Below are 22,572 nucleotides of genomic sequence, written 5' to 3' on the forward strand. Positions count from 1 at the left end.
ATTCCCAATATGTTTATAGAAGAGGGAATCTCACATCAGAGTTCCCATTTACTGGTGCTGCCCACATGTAAGCAGTCATACTGTTTTTAAATGATTTGACTCCTTATTTGGGGTCCACTGGACACCAGTCTCAGCCTCTTAGCTATCCAGAAATTGTTTTCACTGAGCTAAACCTGAAAGAACAGGACTTTGCTCATTGGCTTAGAGTGATCAGCTGATGACTGGCCATGCATGGCAGGGTTTAGTTCAGGAGCTTCTGGCTCTCGATTTAGGATAAGACTGGCTAGAACCTCCGGTAAGAAATCAAGCCACTAGCAGATGGCGTGACTGCTTAAATTGAGGGGTGCCAGTGCACTTCTGGCACTATAACCACTGCAGCATGCTGTATCCCAGACTGATCCTACCCAAAAGTTCAGTCCAGATACAAAATGCTTAATACAGATTAAGGAACAGAACTCACATAGCAATACTGTTGATCTCTTGTCTGTAGCCTTTGCAAGCCCTCTCCTTCTTCCTCAGCCCAGACTTTCTGTGGCTGTCCAATCACAGACTGCCCAATGCAGCACAATGAGAAGTCTTTGTAAGGCAGTTGCTCTGGGCAATTGCTGCCTCTTGAATTTAGCGCTAACCAAACCAGGAAGTAATGGGACCTGCTGTCTGATTGACAGATGGGTAACAAGGTTCATTTACAAAAGAGCCAATTTCTATTGAAATCTGCACTTTTTGTAATATGAAAAAATAGGGCACACCAAAGTTATTTAAGGGTCTACAGTGTTCCTTTTAACAATAACATGAATAAAATAAAAAGCTATAGTGTTTATGTGTAAATCCTATATTGGTTTCCACAGTTTATAATCTGGTCTACAGAAGGAAGCAGCGACTTTGTATGTACATAAGTAACCTTTCAAACATTTTAAATGTTGCTGTTGAGTTAATTGTAGTGATCACACCTTGTGTTATTAGCAGGATACCTTCTATATGCATTCAGAATGGATTTGCCAGCACAGTGTACTCGCTGGTAGTAAAACAACAAGGTTATTATCTAAAGTGAGAATTCAAAGTGAATTTCAAATCTAATGTAAACGTATGTCAGACTGGAGGAAAATCTGATTTACAGAATATTTCCAGCTTGGCTTAGTTTCCATGAATTTGAAATTCAGTTTGAAGTCACTTTAAATTCTCCCTTTAGTGTATTATCCTATTAGTATACTGTTTGGCAGATATGACCCGCAAGAAAACTGTGCCATAAAAAAAAGTACATCCTAAATAAAGACCCCATTCATAAATGGATCGATAGATCACAATGTAGCAAATAACAATGCAGTAATTAAAGGATCACTATAGTGCCAGGAAAACAAACTCGTTTTCCTGGCACTATAATGTTAATAGGTCCCCCCCACCCTCATGGCCCCCTCGCACCGGGCTCTAGGGGGAGGAAGGGGTTAAAGGCTTAGCTTTCTCCAGCGGGTTCCTATGGACGCTGGCGTCTTCTGGCGTGATTTTCACAGTGAGAAGCGCGGAAGCACCTCTAGCGGCTGTCAATGAGACAGCCACTAGAGGCTGGATTAACACTAATGTAAACATAGCAGTTTGTCTGAAACTGCTATGTTTACATCAGGTAGGGTTAACCCTAAATTGACCTGGCACCCAGACCACTTCGTTGAGCTGAGGAGATACATTAAAAAAAACTCTGTGTCAGTATCTTGTGGTGTATACAAAACAAAGGAAGGCTTGAAGGAAGGCTGAGGGAGAATTGTTGAACATAGTTGAAAAACATATTTGCAGGCATGTGTGTCCTACAAATGTGAGCGCCCTGCATTTAGTTGCTCTAACAGTACTGATTGACAGGGCTTACCGGGTTAGTCCAACTACCACGACCACTTCTCATTTAGAAATGGGTCATGGCGGTAGGAGCCTGTGTGTGAAAAGTCTCAGCTTGAAACGCTGCACATTTAAAGATATTTGCTATTTTATGTCTGGGGATTGTTACACTCCCAGCATAGTTGTAATATCAAATCTATGCAAAAAATTTCATCTGATGTCAGCACGCCCAGTGCCCTGGTGACAGATGTGATTATCTTCTCCCTTGCTTCAGGTGTCCCCTCACTTCCTCCTCACTCCCTCACTCTCTTCCTCCCTCACTTGTTGTTGGTTACAATTTATTTTTGGCATGAAAGTCCTACTTCCCTCTGTCCTCCTTCCCCTCACTGGCTCAGGGTTCGAGCATGCATTCTGAGCCAGTGAAATGGACCAATCAAATGCTTCTCTATGAGAAGCATTTGATTGGACCACGCAGAGGACGGCATGGAGTGCAATGCTGAGAGCTTCGCCCATTGCTGGATTTCAGGTGAGTTTATTCTGTATTTTTAACTATTTAATAAGGAGGATCTTACTATCAGTGCCTAATTTGGCAAGGTAAATTTAAAAAAAGCAGATGTACTTAAAAGGTTTGAAGTTACTTATCATTTCAGTGTAGCAAGTTTGACAGCCTTACAGTCTTAAATAAAATACCATGGCTGTGAAAGAATGAAAATGGTGTCAGTTGAACTCTTATTGCAAAACAGGATGCACTGCGCAGAATTAAATTAATTACATGTTGGTGTTACCATGACAATTGAGACTACAGATATGTTTTATACCCTCATCCCTATAGTGAATCTGGGGCCTAGACCACGGGTAGGCAACCTTCAGCACTCTATATGTTGTGGACTACATCTTTCATAATGCTCTTACAGCCATTATTATTGCAAAGCCTCAGGGGAGATGTAGTCCACAACATCCGGAATACTGAAGGTTGCCTGCCCCTGGCCTAGACTAAATTCGGAGGACACCTGGAGAAATCCTCAACCCAGGATGAATCTCAAATGTTAGACCAAAACAGCTAACCTAGAACACATAGCTTTCCAACAATCCTATTGTGGTATTGAATTTGAAAATCACGTTTAATGTGTGTCGATTTCCCAACATTTCACACTTTAGTGCATAACCCTTCTATGGATGCAGTAGACATGTAGATAGCAGTGTTTCATCAAAATTCATAGAATTGGCTGAAGAGGCCATGTTTGTCATTTATGCACATTATGTGTACTTACCTCTCAAACAGTTAGAACATACCCTGTATCAGATAAAGCTATACATAATGATGTGTGGATCCACAATTATATCTGCCCCAGTATATTCTATGATGCTTTGATACTAGGAATATTATTTAAGTGTTCTTTTCACTGATCAAACTGTATACAGCATAATAAAATAAAAGAAGTGATTGGATTATTTAATGTTTTCACACGGCTATTAACGTCTATTATTACAAGACAATTTTCACTGTGACATTGAAAAAATATAGAGTGTATCAAGTGAGATGAAGAGACATAAGATTCAGAGGGAACCTATCTTTAATATCATACATAGAGATAATGTAGTGAATCAGATACTTTAGAGTAATTAAAAATCTAGAAGGACACAAATGGTTTTTTAATTTTCTAATATGAAAATTAATCATCGGACAAGTGTTCTTCAGTTTATGCCATAAGTGAGAAGAAAATCATTTCTGCTTTAACCAATCATTTTTGTAAATTGAGATCAATGAAATTATTCCAACAATAGCCAGAAATCAATGGGAAAATAGCACATCATTCATGACCTCCCCGGGAATTATTGTTCTGCTGACAGTAATCGGTAGGATATCCATGGCCTGCAATACATTTTGTTTCACAAGCACTGCCAGTGGATCTACGTGTGATATAACTAAGAATTATCTTTTTCTTTATTTTTTTTTTCTTGACCATGTGAGTCTTGGCTATTTTACAAGTCTTGTGATTAAGCAAATGGTAAATGTGTTAGAACTTTTAATAAGTTATGCAGAAAGAATAGAACAGCAATATACAACATGAAAAGAATCACTAAAATAAGTATGAGATTCTTTACCTTAAATATATCCAGTCACAGCCACTACATAGCAGACTAGGGATAGGCAACCTTCGGCATTCCAGATGTTTTGGACTACATTTTCTATAATGCTCTTTCAGCCATAATACTGGCAAAGCATCAGGGGACATGCAGTTCACAACATCTGGAGTGTTGAAGGATGTCTAATCCTGTAGTAGACCAAATGGTGTATATCATGCATCCCATCCACCATCTCGGAAGTTGCCATTTTGAAAGCATTAATGTTAATAGTGTCTTACCGGTATCTGGGTGGTTCTCTGCTTGTCCCTGATTTTCCATCCATCCTGTAGAATAATGTGAATAATGCCAAATATTGTAATTCTGATTTACCATATATTTTTGGGGATGTGTGTGTAGTGAGAAATGATATGCCATAGGTCTATAAAATAGCAATTATAAAATTTTTATCTTCCAAAGTTCCGTTGTCACTCACAGAACTTTTGCTTAAACCATCCTCTTCACAGTTTTGTTCGACTAAAAAAAACAATTTTACAAGTTTAACTTGACACAGGCATCATATCTAGTAGACTGGAGGATTTGTTTGGTCTGCACTGCAATCTGTACGAATTTCGGACAATGTGGTGATCAGCTGAATTCCCCAACTCCGAGCCAAAATGTACTCAAATCACAAGGCAATTGATTGCCAAAGCATATCCACTTCGGTTTTTATGATAGATTTTGCCCATGGCTTCAAAAAAACAAACCAAAATGATTTATGGGAAATAAAGAAAATTGAAGGTCAGGAATAGTTACTAAATGTGGATTTTCTTCACAGTTCAAGTAAGAAGTGAGTAAGAAAGGAAATAAAGGAGGAGCAGGGAAATAAATCAATATTTATATATTATATATTGTTTTAAAAATTTCAGCTTAACCTGGTTTCCTTAGTTTAATATCAGAAAACCGATGGGTAGATCGAGGTAAGATCCATCTATCCTGGCTTTACCACGAGCGTTGCTCAGCACGTAACCAATCTCTAAACAAGGTCTTCTTCCAAATGTTCTTAATTGATGGCAATACTGTTTTACATATTCTATAGACAAAACCTCACCATTTAAACTGTATTTAAAATAAAATCCTAATGATTGCATTCTATAGATTTCTTCCCTGTGTGAAACTGGGAAAATGTCTCCCAAAGACTAGATAAGCTACATCTTCATCTCTACTCTTATCCATCACTGTATTTTAACGGTTACATAAATCAATATTATTTGTTGGACATGATCTCTTTTACATAAATCCATGCTGCTATAGATCTAATAATTAAGCTTAACTCGTTAATTCTATCACATTGTCTTTTTTTTTCTTTCTGCTTTGGTAAGTACATTTCACAGTGGTCAGTATCTTTTAAGTTCTACGTCTCTGCATTAAATGGCTTTATTTCATCAACAACTGAAGCAGGGTCAAACATAAGACATGCAGGATGATGAAGAAACCCTCATAGCAGGATCTCCATATTTCAGGAAAAATAGAAACAATTTATTAATTGTTTACAATTCCTCCATATATTTCCCACAGAGCTCTCCTCCCCCTATCTGCGTACCTCTTTTCCTTCTTCTTCCAGTTACATTAATCTGGTGTCACTTTCCTCCAACTATCCCCGTTCTTCTTTCTCTCTCTCTCTTCTGCTAACTACTTGCTGTTAATCAGCTCTTTCACTTCTATTACTGTTACTTTCACCATTTTCCTCCTTTTATATTTAGTATTTTTTTACCCAGTGGTTTTTTCATCCCAAAAAAATGGCAAATAGAAAATTCACCTAATAAATGCTAGTATGCATAAATAAATCATTTTCAAAAATACTAAATAGCAAACATAAATATAAACAAATCTTTTTAACACAAAATTCTAAATATTGTTATTGTTTAGAATTAAATCCTTTATTTGTCAAATTAAATATATTAGAAAATAAAGCTCTAGGTGCAATATGATGACAAGTTTTATAAATGATAGATAGATAATAGATATACCATTATCAGATCTAAAGCTCGACCCTTACCTCTATATCTCTAATTGCTTATATAGATCAGATAAACAAGCACTTTTAAAATACAGCATTTATTTGAGTTAATCCCTGAAATGACAATCATAATTTTATCTTTAGTAATCTCTTGTTTAAAGATATTGCATTTATATATTTTTTTTATTTTGTATTTTTTTTACATTAAAGCATGTATGATCAATATTTTCCATTGCAATGTCCATTAAGATTTGTTTTTTAAATATATTTCATAGAGATTTCAAGTAATTTAAGGACATGCCACCAGCCAAACAAAAGTCTAGGCAATAAAGTTATATCCGTGCATTTAAAAGGACAATCCGGGCACCAATGCAACTTTAATGCATTTTTTTAAAGGGACAGCTTGATGTAGTTGTTCTCGTGTTTATAGTCAGTCCCTGTAGTGCTAGCACTGTAAACCTGGCCTTTTCAGACTCAGACGGCCACTAGAGAGGCTTCTTATCTCAATGCTGCAGCTGCACAGTGTGCAGCACTAACATTCAGCATCTCCAAGCTCTGCATGGAGGCACCAAATGCTCCCCATAGAGATTCATTAATTCTCTATGGGGAGATGCTGATTGGCACATGATTGCACATGCACAGTAGCCTCCCAATGCTTTTTATCATCAAGATTGTGGATCTCAGCTATGGAAGCAGGGCCAGCCAAGGCGAGGCCAATGCAGCGTATGAGCAAAGGAAAGTTTTTAACCTTTATTCTCCATGGAGAGTGAGGCTGGAGACCTAAACAGCATTCCTGCACTAAAGTGTCAGGAATACATGTTTGTATTCCTGATACTACAGTGTTCCTTTAATGCAATGTTTGTTTTTCAGAATGTTGCACTCTAAGACTGACTTTGTAGTTTAGATCACTCAGTACCATCAGTGGCTGAGCTGTGTGCTTACTTTTGATAATGAAGACTTTTCTGGAATGAGGGGTTGTGTGTAAGCATTGTTTTAAAAACAAAAACTATACAAATTTGAGCATGCAAAAAATACAGCATATTAAATGAGGCAAAAACCCACAAAATGCATTACAATTGTATTGGTACCCAGAGTGCCCCACTAAGTGGCTAACACTGACAATTATTGTCATTGATGGTTAGAGTATATTGATGCTCCAGCAATATGGTGACTGTAAAACATATTGGGTAAGCAACATTCACTGCACAAGCCTTTTTACATTTGCTCATATATAGGCAAGGTTAGGGCTGGACTAGGACAAAAACTCAGCTCAGGCAATTAAAGGCAGAGTAGTCCACTATGAGGGGCAGAGCCAGAAAGGATGTGTGTTTATGTTAGTGTGATGCCCCTCCAGAGCATCCAGTGCTTTGTGGTGGAGTAAATGTTTGGGGTTTTTTTGTTCAATGTAAACATGCTCAGTGTTTGCTAGTGATTTTTTCCCTGGTGTCCTCAATAGTGGGATACCAGAGAACAAATGTGGAACAGGACTGTTAAAGTGTGTTGTGTGTATGCTCCCTGTGGTGTTGTATGTGTTTAAAGAATGCTTGTGTGATTGCATGTGTGCATAGGAGACTATTTGTGTTGTAGTTTGTGTGTAAAAGGATTTGTTGTGGCATACTATGTGTGGCTAGGGGCCGTAGTGTGTTTCTGTTTATAGGGCCTGTTGAGTGTGTGGGACTAGGTGGTGTAGTGCACATGAGGGCAATTAATTTTTCCCGTGGAACCCTTTGAAATAGTGTATCAACATCGTAGAGGTTCTCAATAGGATTGAGGTCAGGGGAGGATGGAGGCCACACCATGACTTTCTCTCCTTTTATCCCCATAGCAGCCATTGATGCAGAGGTATTCTTTGCAGCATGAGATGGTGCATTGTCATGCATGAAGATGATTTTATTACGGAAAGCATAGTTCTTCCTTCTGTACCAGGGAAGAAAGTGGTCAGTCAGAAACTCCACATACTTTGCAGAGGTCATCTTTACACCTTCAGGTACCCTAAAGGGGCCGACCAGCTCTCTTCCCATGATTCCAGCCCAAAACAAGACTCCACCACCGCCTTGCTGATGTCGCAGCCTTGTTGGAACAGGGTGGCCGTCCACCAACCATCCACTACTCCATCCATCTGGACCATCCAGGGTTGCACGGCACTCATCAGTGAACAGGACTGTTTGAAAATTAGTCTTCATGTATTTTTCTGCCCAATGCAGCTGTTTCTGCTTGTGAGCATTGGTTAGTGGTGGCACAGTTGCAAGACTCTGGAGGACTCTACACCTTGATGTCGTGGGACTCCAGAGGCACCAGCAGCTTCAAATATCTGTTTGCTGCAATGTAATGGTATTTTAGCCGCTGCTCTCTTGATCCGATGCATGGATCTGGCAGAAATCTTCCTCAATGTGCCTTTATCCGCACGAACCCGTCTGTTCTTTGAATCAGCCACAAATCTCTTAATAGTGCGATGATCACGCTTAAGTTTTCGTGAAATATCTAATGTTTTCATACCTCGTACCTCGTCCAAGGCATTGAACTATTTTTACTCTTTTCGGCAGCAGAGAGTTCCTTTTTCTTCCCCTTATTACATGAAAATGGTGCTCTGCTTAATAATGTGGAACACCCTCCTTTAGTAGTTTTTCCTTAAATTGGGCTCACCTGGCAATCTAATTATCACAGGTGTCAGAGATTGTTTCAGTGATCAAAAGAGCCCTGAGACACAATGCCATCCATGAGTTAAACTGAAAAACAAAATATTTAATCTTTGTGACACTTAAATAGAATTTGCTTAATAATTTGGAACCGGGTGTATAAGTGTGTGTAGATGCAGGGGTTGTATTGTGTATATATAAGTGGGTGTATATAAGGAGGTGTACGGTGTGTAGATACAGGGGTTGTACTGTGTGTATATAAGGGGGTGTACTGTTTGTATATAAGTGGATGTAGTGTGTGTAGATGTAGGGGGTAGGATAGTGGCTTCATAAATTATTATTATTGACTCTCTGCACTCACAGTGCTCCAAGCCAGCCTTAAATTTTGACTCTCTGCACTCCCAGTGCTCTAAGCCAGCCTTGACTCTTGTCTCTCTCACAGGAGAGAACAGCGTCTCTCCTCCCTGCTTCCAGAGAGGAAACCAGCAATCCCCCCTACCTGCCTAGAATGGAGGGGTTTTATTCCCACTGTTATTATTATTATTATTGCCATTTATATAGCGCCAACAGATTCCGTAGCGCTTTACAATATGTTGTATCTGATTGCCTCCAGCTGAGCAATAGGTTGGAGACAGCCTGAATACCTGTTCTGGAATTATGTCCTGGCCCACCCCAGGTGCTCTCCAAATGCTCCACCCCAGGGGCCCATAACTAAACATTGTTTTGTTTTTTGTTGCACACAACACGTACTCCCCCTGGGGTTAAATGTTATATGCCTTTCTATAAATCTAGGGGAAATATAGATTCCTTCATGGATCTCCTCCTGCATTTTATCATATATATAAACATTTACTCCCTCTCCCCCTATTACCTTGCAGGGGAGGGGGAGCACGCAGATCCCTGGGTGTCCAGTGAGAGGGGGTACGCCGCACACAGATCCCCGGCGGGATAAGTCTGTACCTTCTGGGTCAGTTCTTGCACTCCGGCCCGTGAATCTCTCCTCCGGCCCCTGAAGGAACTGTGGTACCTGTAAGGTTCGGTGTATAATTCATATGTATAATCAAGGCTATACTTGCCAGTAAAATAAAGGACAATTTGTTCTTTGATAGTAGACTGAAAGCTAATGATTTTTTTTTCAGCTGAATGACTTTCGATTTCGAAAATACCAAGCCTCCTATATACAATGAGGAGAGATCATATATAACATTATATATATATATATATTGCAGCACATTGATAGGAGTATTTTCCCACCCTAAGGTTTACAAATCAAGTGAGAAAAAGTAACCAATAAAGTTAATACACAAGAAGCTATTTTTTATTTTCTTTTTATATGTTAAATATTTAAATAAAATCAACATTTAATGACTGTCCACTAGGCATCAATATTTTTTTTTCTCCCAATAATGCCCTGTTTAATAGAGTTTAATATGGGATAAATAAAACATTGGTTATATGCATCACAGCAGCATCACAGAACTTGTCCTAATAAAGAGAATATCCCAAACAGACTGATGCTATAAAAATAAATACAGTAGCAGATCATAGATCGTGAAACACTATACAAGAAAATAATAAGAATGTTCCGTATTCAGTGGTGAAAAATGTGTGGCTCTTCAATCTACACCTAATAATATAAAAAAGAAACAACAATGTGAAATCCAATTGAATAAATCAGCTAACTCAATTTATATAAAAAGTAAACTACATTTAGAAGGATGTTGAGCACTTTGTTGTATCCAATAGAGAAAATGTCATAAAAACATATTTACGTGCTTCCGCTTGAAGCTATGTCGGTAGGCAGCTGTAAGAAGGGATAACTTTGACCTATTTCAAATTGAAAGCAAGCAGCATAGATATTAGCCTACACATTCCATTCCTAGGGTATATAAGATGTTCTCACGCATATTAAAGACAATGTCGGGATTATCCATTTAAACACAGGATGTGACAGGGAATACACATGTCGGTTAATGTTGACAGCTAATGGAATATTAAGTAATGCTAGCAAACCCAGCGATGTTCACTCTACCGACCAATAAAAAGTCATGCATAAAGCGCCCTTCTGTGCTGGCTGATGATGCCAAAGCATTGACACCACAAGTACATGACAACAGCTGATAATATAGAAAAACCACAAATGTTCATTTTTCTTTGGCTGGGCTGAAATGAGTGAAAACACACAAAAAAAACCCCACAGATTAAGTATCAATTTGTCCAATTCAGCTCATTAGCGTAATGGGATAAAGTAAAATCAAATTCAGCTATTTATTAATAACTAAAATAAAAAAAAATGAAAAAAGTTACTTGAAAAAGTTACAGACCTTCCCTGTCTCAATAGAGATTTTTGCCTTTTAGCGGAAAGCGGCAAGGTGAATTGTTAGTGTAGGACTCACCTAAGAGGTTTGTCTTGATGAGGAAGGTGAGCTTACACTTTAATTGCTATTGGAGTAATACTAAAAAAAAACTCCAGTTATTTAAATGTGCATTTGGGATAGTGCACACGTAACTTTCTTCTTTGTTTTTTATTGTGTATATTGGGGCTGATGTGTATTATAGTCATTGCTGCCGCCAAGGAGTAGTGGGAGTCTGAGAGCAGGGCTTAATTTTGTATATTTATTAATAGCCATTTATTAAAGCAAATCAAACTATTTTAGAAAAAAAAATCCAATTGCAATTTGGTTGAAATTGGTGTAAAACTAGCTGGATTTCCAAAACTTTGGAATTCATCAAATGCCATGTTGAAAGTGATTTGCTACTGCTATGGGAAGTTCAATACTATGCCTTTGAGATAGCACATGGATTCAATTTACTAACCCTAATGGGGTCTAGAGAATTACAACCAGGAATGGGGGGACATACCGTACATCCTCTCCGCCAATTTATATGCTTATTTTTCTATGAATATTTTTTAGCACATTCACTGGCTCCTTATACATCAATCAGACCTGTCTTGTTACTGATTATTCCATTTTATACTGTTTTTTATTTGACCTAATTCGGGTGTGATATTGTATACGTATACTGTATATATACAGTGAATCCCTGAGGAACCTAGTGAGCCTGCATTACACTGAATAATATCGGCTGTATTTTAACTTGCAAATGTGACATTTATTGAATTAACAAACAATGAATATAACAATGTTGTGTGAGATAATATAGGTCTCTACCTAAAGTTGCCTTCTCTAGCTTTTAGAAAATACATCTACACCAATAGGCTAATACTTGTCCCTTGCCAAATAAATATACGAGAGTTCTAGAACTCTTCAATAAATTGTTTTATATCCAGGATCAACTAGTTAAACAAACTTCTCAAGGTTAAGCCAAATTATGCATTATTATTTTTTTTAAATATTAAAATGGGGATTTGAGCTGAAATATTATTTTAATCTGTGTCTGTACATGTGTCATTGTTCTATTGTAATAGTTATTGTTTATTCATATTCACTACATGCTCAGCTTCCATTCAGTAAGTAATCCCTTACATGTGATAAATAATTATATTCGTCCAACTGAGAGACATGACTGTCTTCTCAGTTTAAGTTCTTTATAAAGGGAAGTGTCAAATTCTCTCTGTGATGCTCTCTGCAAATTATCTCAGATGCGTTTTAAGTGTCACTCTGTAGTAAAAATAAATACTTTGTATGATTGGCCATCTTTATTCACTTTTCAGTGTTTCTTTTTGTAGATAAAGTTGTATTATCTTAGATATTTTATCTTATCTCTGTTACTGTATGTTAGCCTTGTAGGCAGATATGATTACATGTTTAGAGGAATTTGAGAGCTTTTGATATTATTGAAAGCTGTAGGTGAGATTAAATGAAATAGTTTGAAAGGGTCAAGAGGTAATCTTGAATGATTCGGAAATGTTCTAATTATTTGCCAGAGTGGCCTGATCTCATATTGTATTTTATTTCAGATTTGGGGATGTTTACACCACACCAAATTCAGCTGAGTGTGTGTACTATTATTGGTTGCTCGAACAGTACCCAGGCCATCGTGTTTACTGCGCAGACTCCCCCAGATTATGTGGCTGCACCTGTTCTAACAGTTTTGGATTCAAGAAGCATACATGTTAAGTATGTAATGTCTGTGCTGTAGTTGCTGTAGTTGTCTGTCTTCGTTTTTGTTTCTAAATTAATTTTAGAAAATAGCAACAAGAACATGCCAAAAAGCGGGGGGTACATAGACACTGAAAGATAATCCAAAAGTTCAATACAGCTGGAAAATGGTATAAAATAGACCAAGGTCAAAATATATATATATAACAAGTATCCAACCAAATCAGGCCACCGAAAGAAATGAGATACAAGAAATACAGCAAACATCTGGAGGCGAATTTAATGGTTATGTAAATGTAAGTCAAAATAAACAATAGACGTTCCTAGGGGGAGCTTTATTTCCTAACAAGGAAGTCAGTGCATGGGGTGGAGAAGACACAATGATTTATTTGAGAGCGTAAAAGTGATACAACAAACCAACCTGTGTCAATAATGAGTGTGTAAATGGAGTAACCAGCTTCAGGAAACCTAGAAGACTTTCCAGTTTACATTCCAACTATTCAATAACAACCTATAATAGGAAGACAATTACAAAACTTAGTCCAACGTGAAAACTAACCAAATTAAAGTATCCCCCTTGCTGGTTTGGTCCCACTCTAAAAGTAATAAAAATTATGAAATAAATTAAAACATACCTCTCTTCATCTCTAAAGCCAAGATTTCCCTGCAACCCAATCCTCCTCCGATGACATCACTCCCGCCCCACTGGAGTAGAAAGGATGTCCCAGAAGACAGGCTGAGTAGAGGACTTGGGTGGCATGGGGAGGGGTGAGGGTCATGCCGCCATTGGTCATATATTGCTAGCTTGGCAAATATGTGCAGATTTAATTTTACTTATAAAGTAAGCATCAAAAGATCAGCCAATTAGCATCAAGAGAGAAGACACCAATAAAACAAAGAAGAGATAAAGCTGGCAGAACTAATTTATTGGGCTCTGATATACTTTAGCACTATAGTGCATTAACTAATGTATGTAGTGTATATACTTTTATTTTTATTTTCTCACTCTTGATAGAGAAGTAATTCAGACGATCTGAAGGTAATTATTTCCAGCATCAGATACTTTATAGTTTTAAATATTTTTGCAGCAAGATGCATGTTGTTAGTAAGACTTTACAGTTCATGTATAAGCCAATAAACTTTTTTTGTTTGCAACAGGAAAAAAACAGATGAAAACTAAAAACACCTACTCTAGTACGGCTAGGTCACAAAGGGAGGGTGGAAAAACTGTGTGTGTATAAATATGTGTAAATATAAATATATGAATATGTATAAAATCTCCAGGGTTGTGTGCTACCGGTGATGGTCTCTAAGGTTTTTGTCTCATGTCAGAATGCCAACATTTTTAATAGATGAGGGCGATGTTAAATCCATTTTTTGCTAACTTTTTAACTTTTTATTTTTGTTAAGGTGGGAAGAACCAACTGCGGCCAATGGAATTCTAGAGCGTTATATTATTTACATGTCAACCAACAGCATCTGGAATGTTATCTACAACAGTACCGAGCTTTTCTTAGACTACACTATCCGAGAGTTAACACCTGGCATTAAATATCTGATCAAAATCAGCGTAAGTGTGAACTATTTTTGTCAAATGTGGGGTAGATTTGCTAAAGGATGAATGATTTAACACATTGTATTTGGCTTGGATGAAAGAGATGATTTCACAAAACAAAAAGCACATTCAATGTAAAATGAAACACAATATCCATTTGTAATGTCAGATCACTTGTGGGAATCTGTAAGAACTAAATGAAGTTGCCATTAATCCCTTTTTAAGATTAATTGCATAATGGAATACTGCTTCCATCGAATTAACATTACATCATAAATATCTATTTAACAAACTTATAGGTGCTCAGCAAAGGCATTAACCCATGTGTAAAAACAGTGGATTGATACGTAAATGGAATACTTAATAATACTTCATAATAAATAAGAAGACAGAGTATAAATGAGAAAATGTATCTGCATATAAATAGATAAATAAGCAGAAAGACAGATAATGGACAGACAGACATATGTATTGGCATAGAAAATCTGAGGAACAGCCTTTTATAATAAATCTGGTTCCCCCTTAAAGATCATATTTTAAACCATACATACAACTGACCTTTCAATATACATAAATATGACATTTCTCACAAAAAATCAGTTATTCAATGAAGTTCTCTCCACTGATATTTTTGCATCATTGAAATGTAATTATTTTACAAGCTACGTAACCAACTTCTTTAAAATGTATTTTTTTTTATTAATCTTTCTTAAATAGTAAAATATATGATTTTAAATTTGCCCCATGATAACTGAAGAACGGGAAGGATCTAACCCCTCCCATCTTCACTACTAGATTTTCAGGAGGGTTTCATCCCCCCCTCCCATCTCTGCTTCTTACACCCATGGACAGACGTGTACAAAATTCTTATTTGCCGCTGCTTCTAACAGACAAATGGACTTGAATTTCCAAAGTGCAAATTGTTGCATAAAACAACAGATGCAAGAATCTAATATTCACTTGCTGTTGCACAGTTTTTTTTCTGGATCGACCGTTCATCATTTTATACAACTTTTTTTTTATCAAGGTCCATGGAGAACTCTTATTTTTTAACCCTGTAGTAAACAACTTGGGTACTCCATTTAACCAGAAGCTCTACTTGTATATCTGATCAATCAGATCTATAATTTTTTTGAGAAAGTTGTATGTATGTATAATTCAAATAATTCTATTGTTAACTGTGTTTCTCTAATTACGCATTATGTCAATGCATAGAATATATAACACATCACCTATGACATATTCATTTTCAGTCTATCTCTGACCTGAATTCTGAAAAATAATGATTAAAAAAATACATAAATTGAATACACAGTTTAATGCTAAAATAGTAAAGTTCCATAACTGCTGTTTTTTTTAATATTTTTACAAGATAATTTTCCTCTTTCAATAAGTAACACTATTTTACTTTTAAATTCCATAAACAATAAAAGTTTGTCTATTTTTTAGACTTTTCACTTTACTTGAGAATCTATATATGGACGTTTGTTTTGATGAATACCATAAGAAATTTTCTACCCTTGATTATGAATAAATTTACATTGATGGAGATAGTATGCATACATTATTGTGCTTTATATGCACTTGAATTTTCTAAATATATTCTTAGTTATCATTCGAGCATTAAATTATAAAAACTGTGTCAGGCAATTAAAAATTAGGCAAAAACATTATTCAATACACTGGATACTATCATCTGCATATCCTGTGTGCCTAATCTTTAGATTGCAAAGGTAATGCTTTGTACAAATCAATCTGGCATTTTACCTTCTGTCTGTGTCTAAAAATATATTGGATGGCTCCAAGTGAAAATTCATTAATTTAAATGCTGTGGGGTCATTTAAAGATCACAGTTTTGACTTTTTTTTTCAGCACGGAGCTCTAAGAAAAAAAAATAAGTAAAATAGATTCTGTAGTAAGTGTTAGCAAAGACAATCAAACAGGCAATTTCTTGCTGTCTGCATCTAAGGATAATTTTTAATGCCCCTTTAAAAGAAAGATATAAAAAAAATATTAAACTCTACTTATTGTAAAATAAATGTATTGTATATTTTCTATAGACGTAAAGGTTTATTCACTAAATATTATTATTAATAGTAATATTGAATAATATTCAACTGGATATTGAATTCCAAAATTCCCTTTGGAAAACCAGGTTGTGACTATAACTGAGTTGGAGATTGTTTCCAATTTTGTTTTAGTTTGAATTTTTTATTTTTTTATTTTTTATTATTATTGAATAATAATAATTATTATTGAATTTATTGAATAAAACACATTTATTGAATACAACACATTTATTGGTATTTATTGACTAAAACACATTTTATAACATTCAAATAATATTTCATTTTGCTGTTAACTATTATTACATGTAATATTTAATTTTTTTAGATGTTCTTTTCAGGTGTTTCTGTTATTGTGAATAATGAATACATGTGTATATATAGATTGCTTTAATAATAATATCTAAACCTATAATCTTTTTAAAATATTTGCATTACCAGGCATGCACGGCTGGTGGATGTACAACAAGTGATGCAAGCACATGTACGACTGAAGAAAGTCCACCTGAAGGTGTCCAGACTCCAAAAATTGAGTCCTATACACCAGACTCTTTCAATATTTCCTGGTCAAAGCCTTTGCACCCAAATGGTATGTTATCTTTCTCGTTAAGATGTTTTTACTGTGTTATAATATTAAAACTTTAAGTATTATAGATGATGACAATTAGTTTCAAGACATTTTTTGAAAATAATAGCAAATAACAAAAGAAAATGAACCAATAATAGACATTGTGAGAGATCACCTTATATTTGATCCCTTTTAGGCAATAAACATATGTCACATTTGTGATAAGGTCGATTTTGTAATCAGAGTAAAAAAACTCTACTGTGAGATGTGTAATAAAAAGCACACCATCTGTTGCAAACTCTAAAGTTACAAATAATACATATAGTAGTTGCTGCAGCTCAGACCTCGATAGATCCAAACCTAGCTGCAATGTTCAATATTACATTGGACTTTTAATTCGGGCTTAACTGAATAGTCATGAAGGATCTTGAGCTCTGGAATCTACCTTTATCTGGTCAATGTGAAATGCATTAAATTAGTGGATATTTTAACTCAACAGAAAATTATGGAGACTCTGTGGTTACACAAAGGGCAATTTGTGATATAATGTGGGAACATAACAAATGAAATCTATAATTACCATATAAATAAAGCAAACAGTATACAGCTATTCTGGAGTACATAACCACAAAAATTATTCAGGTTCATCATTTTCCATTTGATTGTTTATCATTTACAGAAATATTGGGTGCATAAAACGTTTTAGAGACATTGGGGGGAAAGGGAGATTTATGAAGAGTATAGCTAAATACAGAAAAATCAGCAATCACCGTTCGTCACTACAGAATGTTGCAGATAAATAGCAGCTGTTTTGCCTTGATAAATCTCATCCAATATTACCACTTTTGGAAATATTAGAAAACAAACAAAAATACCTGTTTGTCTCACAGAATAGGAGTGACGTGACAAAAATAAATAAAATGGTCAAATACCCTGCTCATATTCCTTTTGAAAGAACATGATTGTATTTTTTAGAAGGCAGCTTAAAATATTAAAATAAATGTCTATATTTGTATATAATGGCCACATACACCAGGTAAAGTTGCCAGTCTACAAAAATCCCTGTAGTTTGTGCTATGTGTTTAGAGACCTCCTGTGCTCTTTTTCTGTATGCTAGAGGACAGCCATCAATGTAGTCCCGAAGGATTGCTGTAGACTAGTGTTGCTGCAGACGGGCAAGGTGGATCCCTACCAGAGGATCCCCATAAATGGTGGATACCTAACAGGGAATTTTATACAATTACATCTAAATGTGCCTGTATCATACCAACAATATAGGCCATCTGCTCTTTGCAGCAGTCCACTATTGCTGGTAACATACGAAAATCTTAGTTCGTAATGCAAGTATGCTGTTTATATCCCTTCCTTTCAGTCATCGGATTAACTTTCAATTAATTTCCCAATGTGATAATTCTATGGGAGTTACTGGTGATTGTCATTATTTTGGTTTGGGCAAACTCAACCCATTAACTTTCTAAATAACATAAAAAATCCACAGAAAAATCACGCAATGCAGGAAAATAGTTATTTACAATATGAATAACAGACCATTTGTTCCACTTAAAGATTTGGAACGGCCAGAAATCAAATACTTTTTTTTTTTATTTGATAATTTTTATTGATTTTGAAAGGATAACAATCATAGCACACAGTGTAACAGAAGAATTCGCAGTAACATAGTTTTCAGTAACAATCACTTTCTCCCAGGTGGTGTATCTGCCAAATATCATAAAAAGCAGAACTGGTGAATAATTTAGTCAGTGCTTTGCATTGGGTTTGGAGTATTTTTAACCTTTATTGGGATTTTTCTATTGTGGAGTCTTTATGAGGACCACAAATATGACTAAAGTTCCCACAAAGAACTGTAATGCTTGTTTGTTCCTGAGGTAATGTTACAGGTTTCTACACGTATGTAAGCTGTTTCGTTGTGGGGGCATAGACATTTGCATTGGTTATGACCTTATTATTCAGTGAGCAGATTGATATGATATATCTGCCATTAGAATATATTATTGTATTAAGTTAGGGAGAGTGCTACGTTGGCAAACTACTTTGGTTTTATTTGAGGAAGCTGTATAAATTTAAATGGGTAATCTCTATTAAATAATGGTTGGTGTGCATTGTGTTTAGACCCCACACATCTTGCAAGAACATGTTCAAATGTTAATAGAAATATCACATCTTAAAAAATCTTTCCTGAAGTTAGGGCTCATCCCAGATCTCATTGTTCCTATTATCTTAATATTTGTTTGTATAGAATTTTGAATATAGCTTACCTCGAAATCTATGTAAGAAGGAACAGGGGTAAAATTAACTGAGATTTAAGAATGGGAAATAAATTTGACCACCCAAAAGCGCATTATATAGACAGAGCTTTAGAACAAAATGAACAGAGATAAAAGCAATATAGCAAACATTGTCACCACAATTACAGGGGTATGTACGTCTAGGTGCATCAGGGGCTGGTAGAGCATCTATATCAAGAGGTAAAATGTATAGTAATGGTCACAACCACCAAAGTGGTATGTAAATATGTACATTTTGTTTACCTTTCATGCAGTCAACTTGGTGGACTGGCTATCATCACCCCAACATCACACAGAACCCATCTACATCTATCTGGGTATAGGTTATTCATCTTAGTGTAAAACTATGGTGAGTCATACTCTGAAATCCCACTTGACATTCCTCCTATGACTTATGAGGTAGGGGCAGCCATACGCTTTATTCATCTAGTAAGTCAAGGCTCAGGTGTATCTCAACTAGGGATGTGCATGGGAAAAATATTTGGTTTGGTTCGGCATTCCGAATTTCGGGATTTTGGCACTTCGGACCTTCAGCACTTTGACACTTCGGGAACTTCGAAACGTCGGCACTTCAGGAACTTCAGAACTTCGGCACTTCTGGACTTGGGGTAAGTGTAGCATTATACACTCCTGTGTATTCCTAGTTCCTGACTTCTGGACTGGTTCCTGACTCCACTGCTCTCCGAAGTTCAAACCACACCTAAAGAATTTTGACCCATTCATTTTCATTTACAAAATGTAAAATGAAACTTTGAACAGACTCTTCACAATTGGAAAATGCCAACAATCATAACCCTATCAAGTCATAAGAACCAAAAAATGTTTGCAGTGCACACCAACTTGGAATCACTAATTTACAGTTTGAGGGGTTTTTGATTGTTGAAAGGGCACTATAGACATCATTTTACCTCCACTTTAGGGCTTTCTGGAAATTTTTGGATTGACCCAATATTTTTTTTAATCAAAACATTTTAAACCTACATTTTTCAGAACCTAAAAATGTAGAAAATCAGAACCATATCAGTTCGAAAGAAAAGAACATTTTCTGTTACTTCTTATATTTTATTTTGCTTGAAACTAAAGTTAGAAAACTTAACAGTGAATCCCTTTCTCTGTAGCGATAAAATAAAAATAGCCCAATACATGTTAACTTAAAGTAACCTCTCTAAGGACTGAAGTGTGACACAATCCATTTGCAGCAAACCTATCATTAGTCTTAAATAATGTATCAGTGCTTCAAAATATAGACAGCATAACTAATAACAACTTAAAATTAAAATCTACACAGTATTCTGTGTGCCATATTCATGTAATACATATATTATCAAAACACAATATGGGAACTGATGTAGATTTTGCTTAATTTTACAAGTTTAACATACTAGAGTTAGATTACTATTTTTTCTTATTTTTAGCAAATGAGGCTTTGAAATGGTCGCCATATATCTTGCATGTCCTTGTCTTAATTCATATGTGCTTACGCATACAAAGTAGGCTATGAAATAAAATCTACTCAGGTTTCCTAAATATATTGTAAGGTTTTTCTGACTGATGTAACCCATCTGCCCTTGAAAAGCATTGAAGTACAGACATGCATTTTGCTGGAAGAGAAATAATCTTCATGTGGATTACACTTTCATTCTGTGGCTGAAAGGGTTTGCGTTTTTGATCAAAGTTAACAAGAAACCGGACTGATGCCTCATTTTGTTATTCATTTAATTATTGTTATTATTGTTATAGAAACATGTCATTTGGTAACAAAGGTCGTGCCTGTAATAATTCATAATGTGAATCAATTGGTTGATTATTGCTCTTTTTTTGTGCCTTACTTGTTTGGTCATTCTAAACGTTGTGGTATTTTTTTTAATCAACGAGATAACATCAACGGAGTTCCAGAACATAGAAAGACAAACAGACGGGTTTAATGATTTTGTCAGTTTAATAGAAAATGTGAAAGTCTGATTTTTTTTTTAGGTAAAATATCAAGACATTTAACAGATCTTTATATGCATAGTGTGGAGGATGATGAGAGATGGGGAATATATTATAAATATTAAAATTTACCAAATTGTACAAGGGGAATATATTTCAAGAAAATATTAGTAGACAGTGGGCTTCCGTGAACATAAGCAAAGGGATGCATCAAGTAAAATATATTTTAAATTCATAAAATTATTTTATTTTTATCCCAGGATCTTCTTTTAATACGTAGCTCTAGTACCACTGATGTCCTCCGTCTCTATCAATTTGTCAGTTGAGTGCATTGAGTGAACTAACTGTGCTACTCAAGATGCTGGTAAAACTCTTTTTTCTCCAATTTGTTTACAGATATCAAATTAAAGCAGCCAGATTTTTATTAGTACTGAGAGTGTAAGCGTTCCTTCATTATTGCTGCCATCTTCTTTCCAAGGTCCTACTTTAGCTCTAACTATTAATGCTCTAGGAGCCCATGCCACTGGTATAGACTCATGCATGTACAAAACAGAGGCCCATGGAAGAGCTTGCAAAACTGCAGGATCTTCCATAGAACGTGTCTAGCAATGGGTGAGAAGATTCCTTTTCCTACGGCCGTTACTCGAGATAGCTGCTGGAAAATAAAGTAGACGGTGGAAGATACTTTGCAGTTCTGCTTTTTTTGTTAACTTTTGATGATCTTAGCACAGTCCATTAGACAAAGTATTCTCATTTTCTTATGATATCTTTTGATTGTGCTAGAAATTCAATGGGATATTTTTATAGCATTCTCCCAAAATAAGTCAGGTGAGAAAAGTTAGGGCGGATAAAGAAAACAGAGAATGGAAAGAAAGACAGTTGGACAGGATGATGAAGAAGAGGCATAGGAGGGTAGATGACTGGTACAGGAATTCTAGTCTTTCAACCAACAGTGATAGGGAGTTCTCCTGAAATACAGAGACAATGCATGGAGAGTCTAAGAAAAAAATAGGTCTGATGGTACATAAGATGTAGGCAGGTATTTACTCATACTGAGTATGTGGTTCTTTCTTATTTTGGCATTGTCAAGATAAAGGCTAGACATGTGCAATTCGTTTCGGTCCGAATATGAATTCAGACGAATTTTGGACAATTCAGCAATTCGGGTACTTCCGAATGTCCGAATTGCCGAAGTTGCCGAAGTTGCCGAAGTTCCGAAGTGTCAAAGTGTCGAAGTGCCGAAGTTCCGAAGCACAGTATTGCCTAAGTACTAATATACTTACCCAGTGAAAGAAGAAGAATGTTACATTGTAAACAATTTTAAATAAAAAGTATACAAACATAGCCAGGATTCAGCTGTAAGCATTTGCAACACTTACAACAATCAAGTAACATACATTCATATAAAATGTAAGTTGCTTAGCCAGTCAATGTAATGACAGAAATGAATAAGTAGATAACTCCCTAATTCCCACGGATTAGGGGGCTATCTGCTAAAAGGCCGAAAGACCTAAATTGGTCTTTCAGCCAAATTTACTAA

The 22,572-nt window shown here is 35.9% G+C and overlaps 1 protein-coding gene across 1 annotated transcript in view; it reads left to right on the top strand.

Moving 5' to 3' along the window:
- The window catches only part of USH2A (usherin), an 800,771-nt gene that overhangs the window by 416,640 nt on the left and 361,559 nt on the right, over positions 1-22,572 (top strand). The window contains exons 32-34 of the mRNA XM_063441883.1: positions 12,464-12,623; positions 14,016-14,175; positions 16,668-16,815. Coding sequence (XP_063297953.1) covers positions 12,464-12,623; positions 14,016-14,175; positions 16,668-16,815 — 468 coding nt within the window. The remainder of the gene's footprint in view (positions 1-12,463; positions 12,624-14,015; positions 14,176-16,667; positions 16,816-22,572) is intronic.

This window comes from Pelobates fuscus, chromosome 2, assembly GCF_036172605.1.
Source record: "Pelobates fuscus isolate aPelFus1 chromosome 2, aPelFus1.pri, whole genome shotgun sequence".
NCBI lineage: Eukaryota > Metazoa > Chordata > Amphibia > Anura > Pelobatidae > Pelobates > Pelobates fuscus.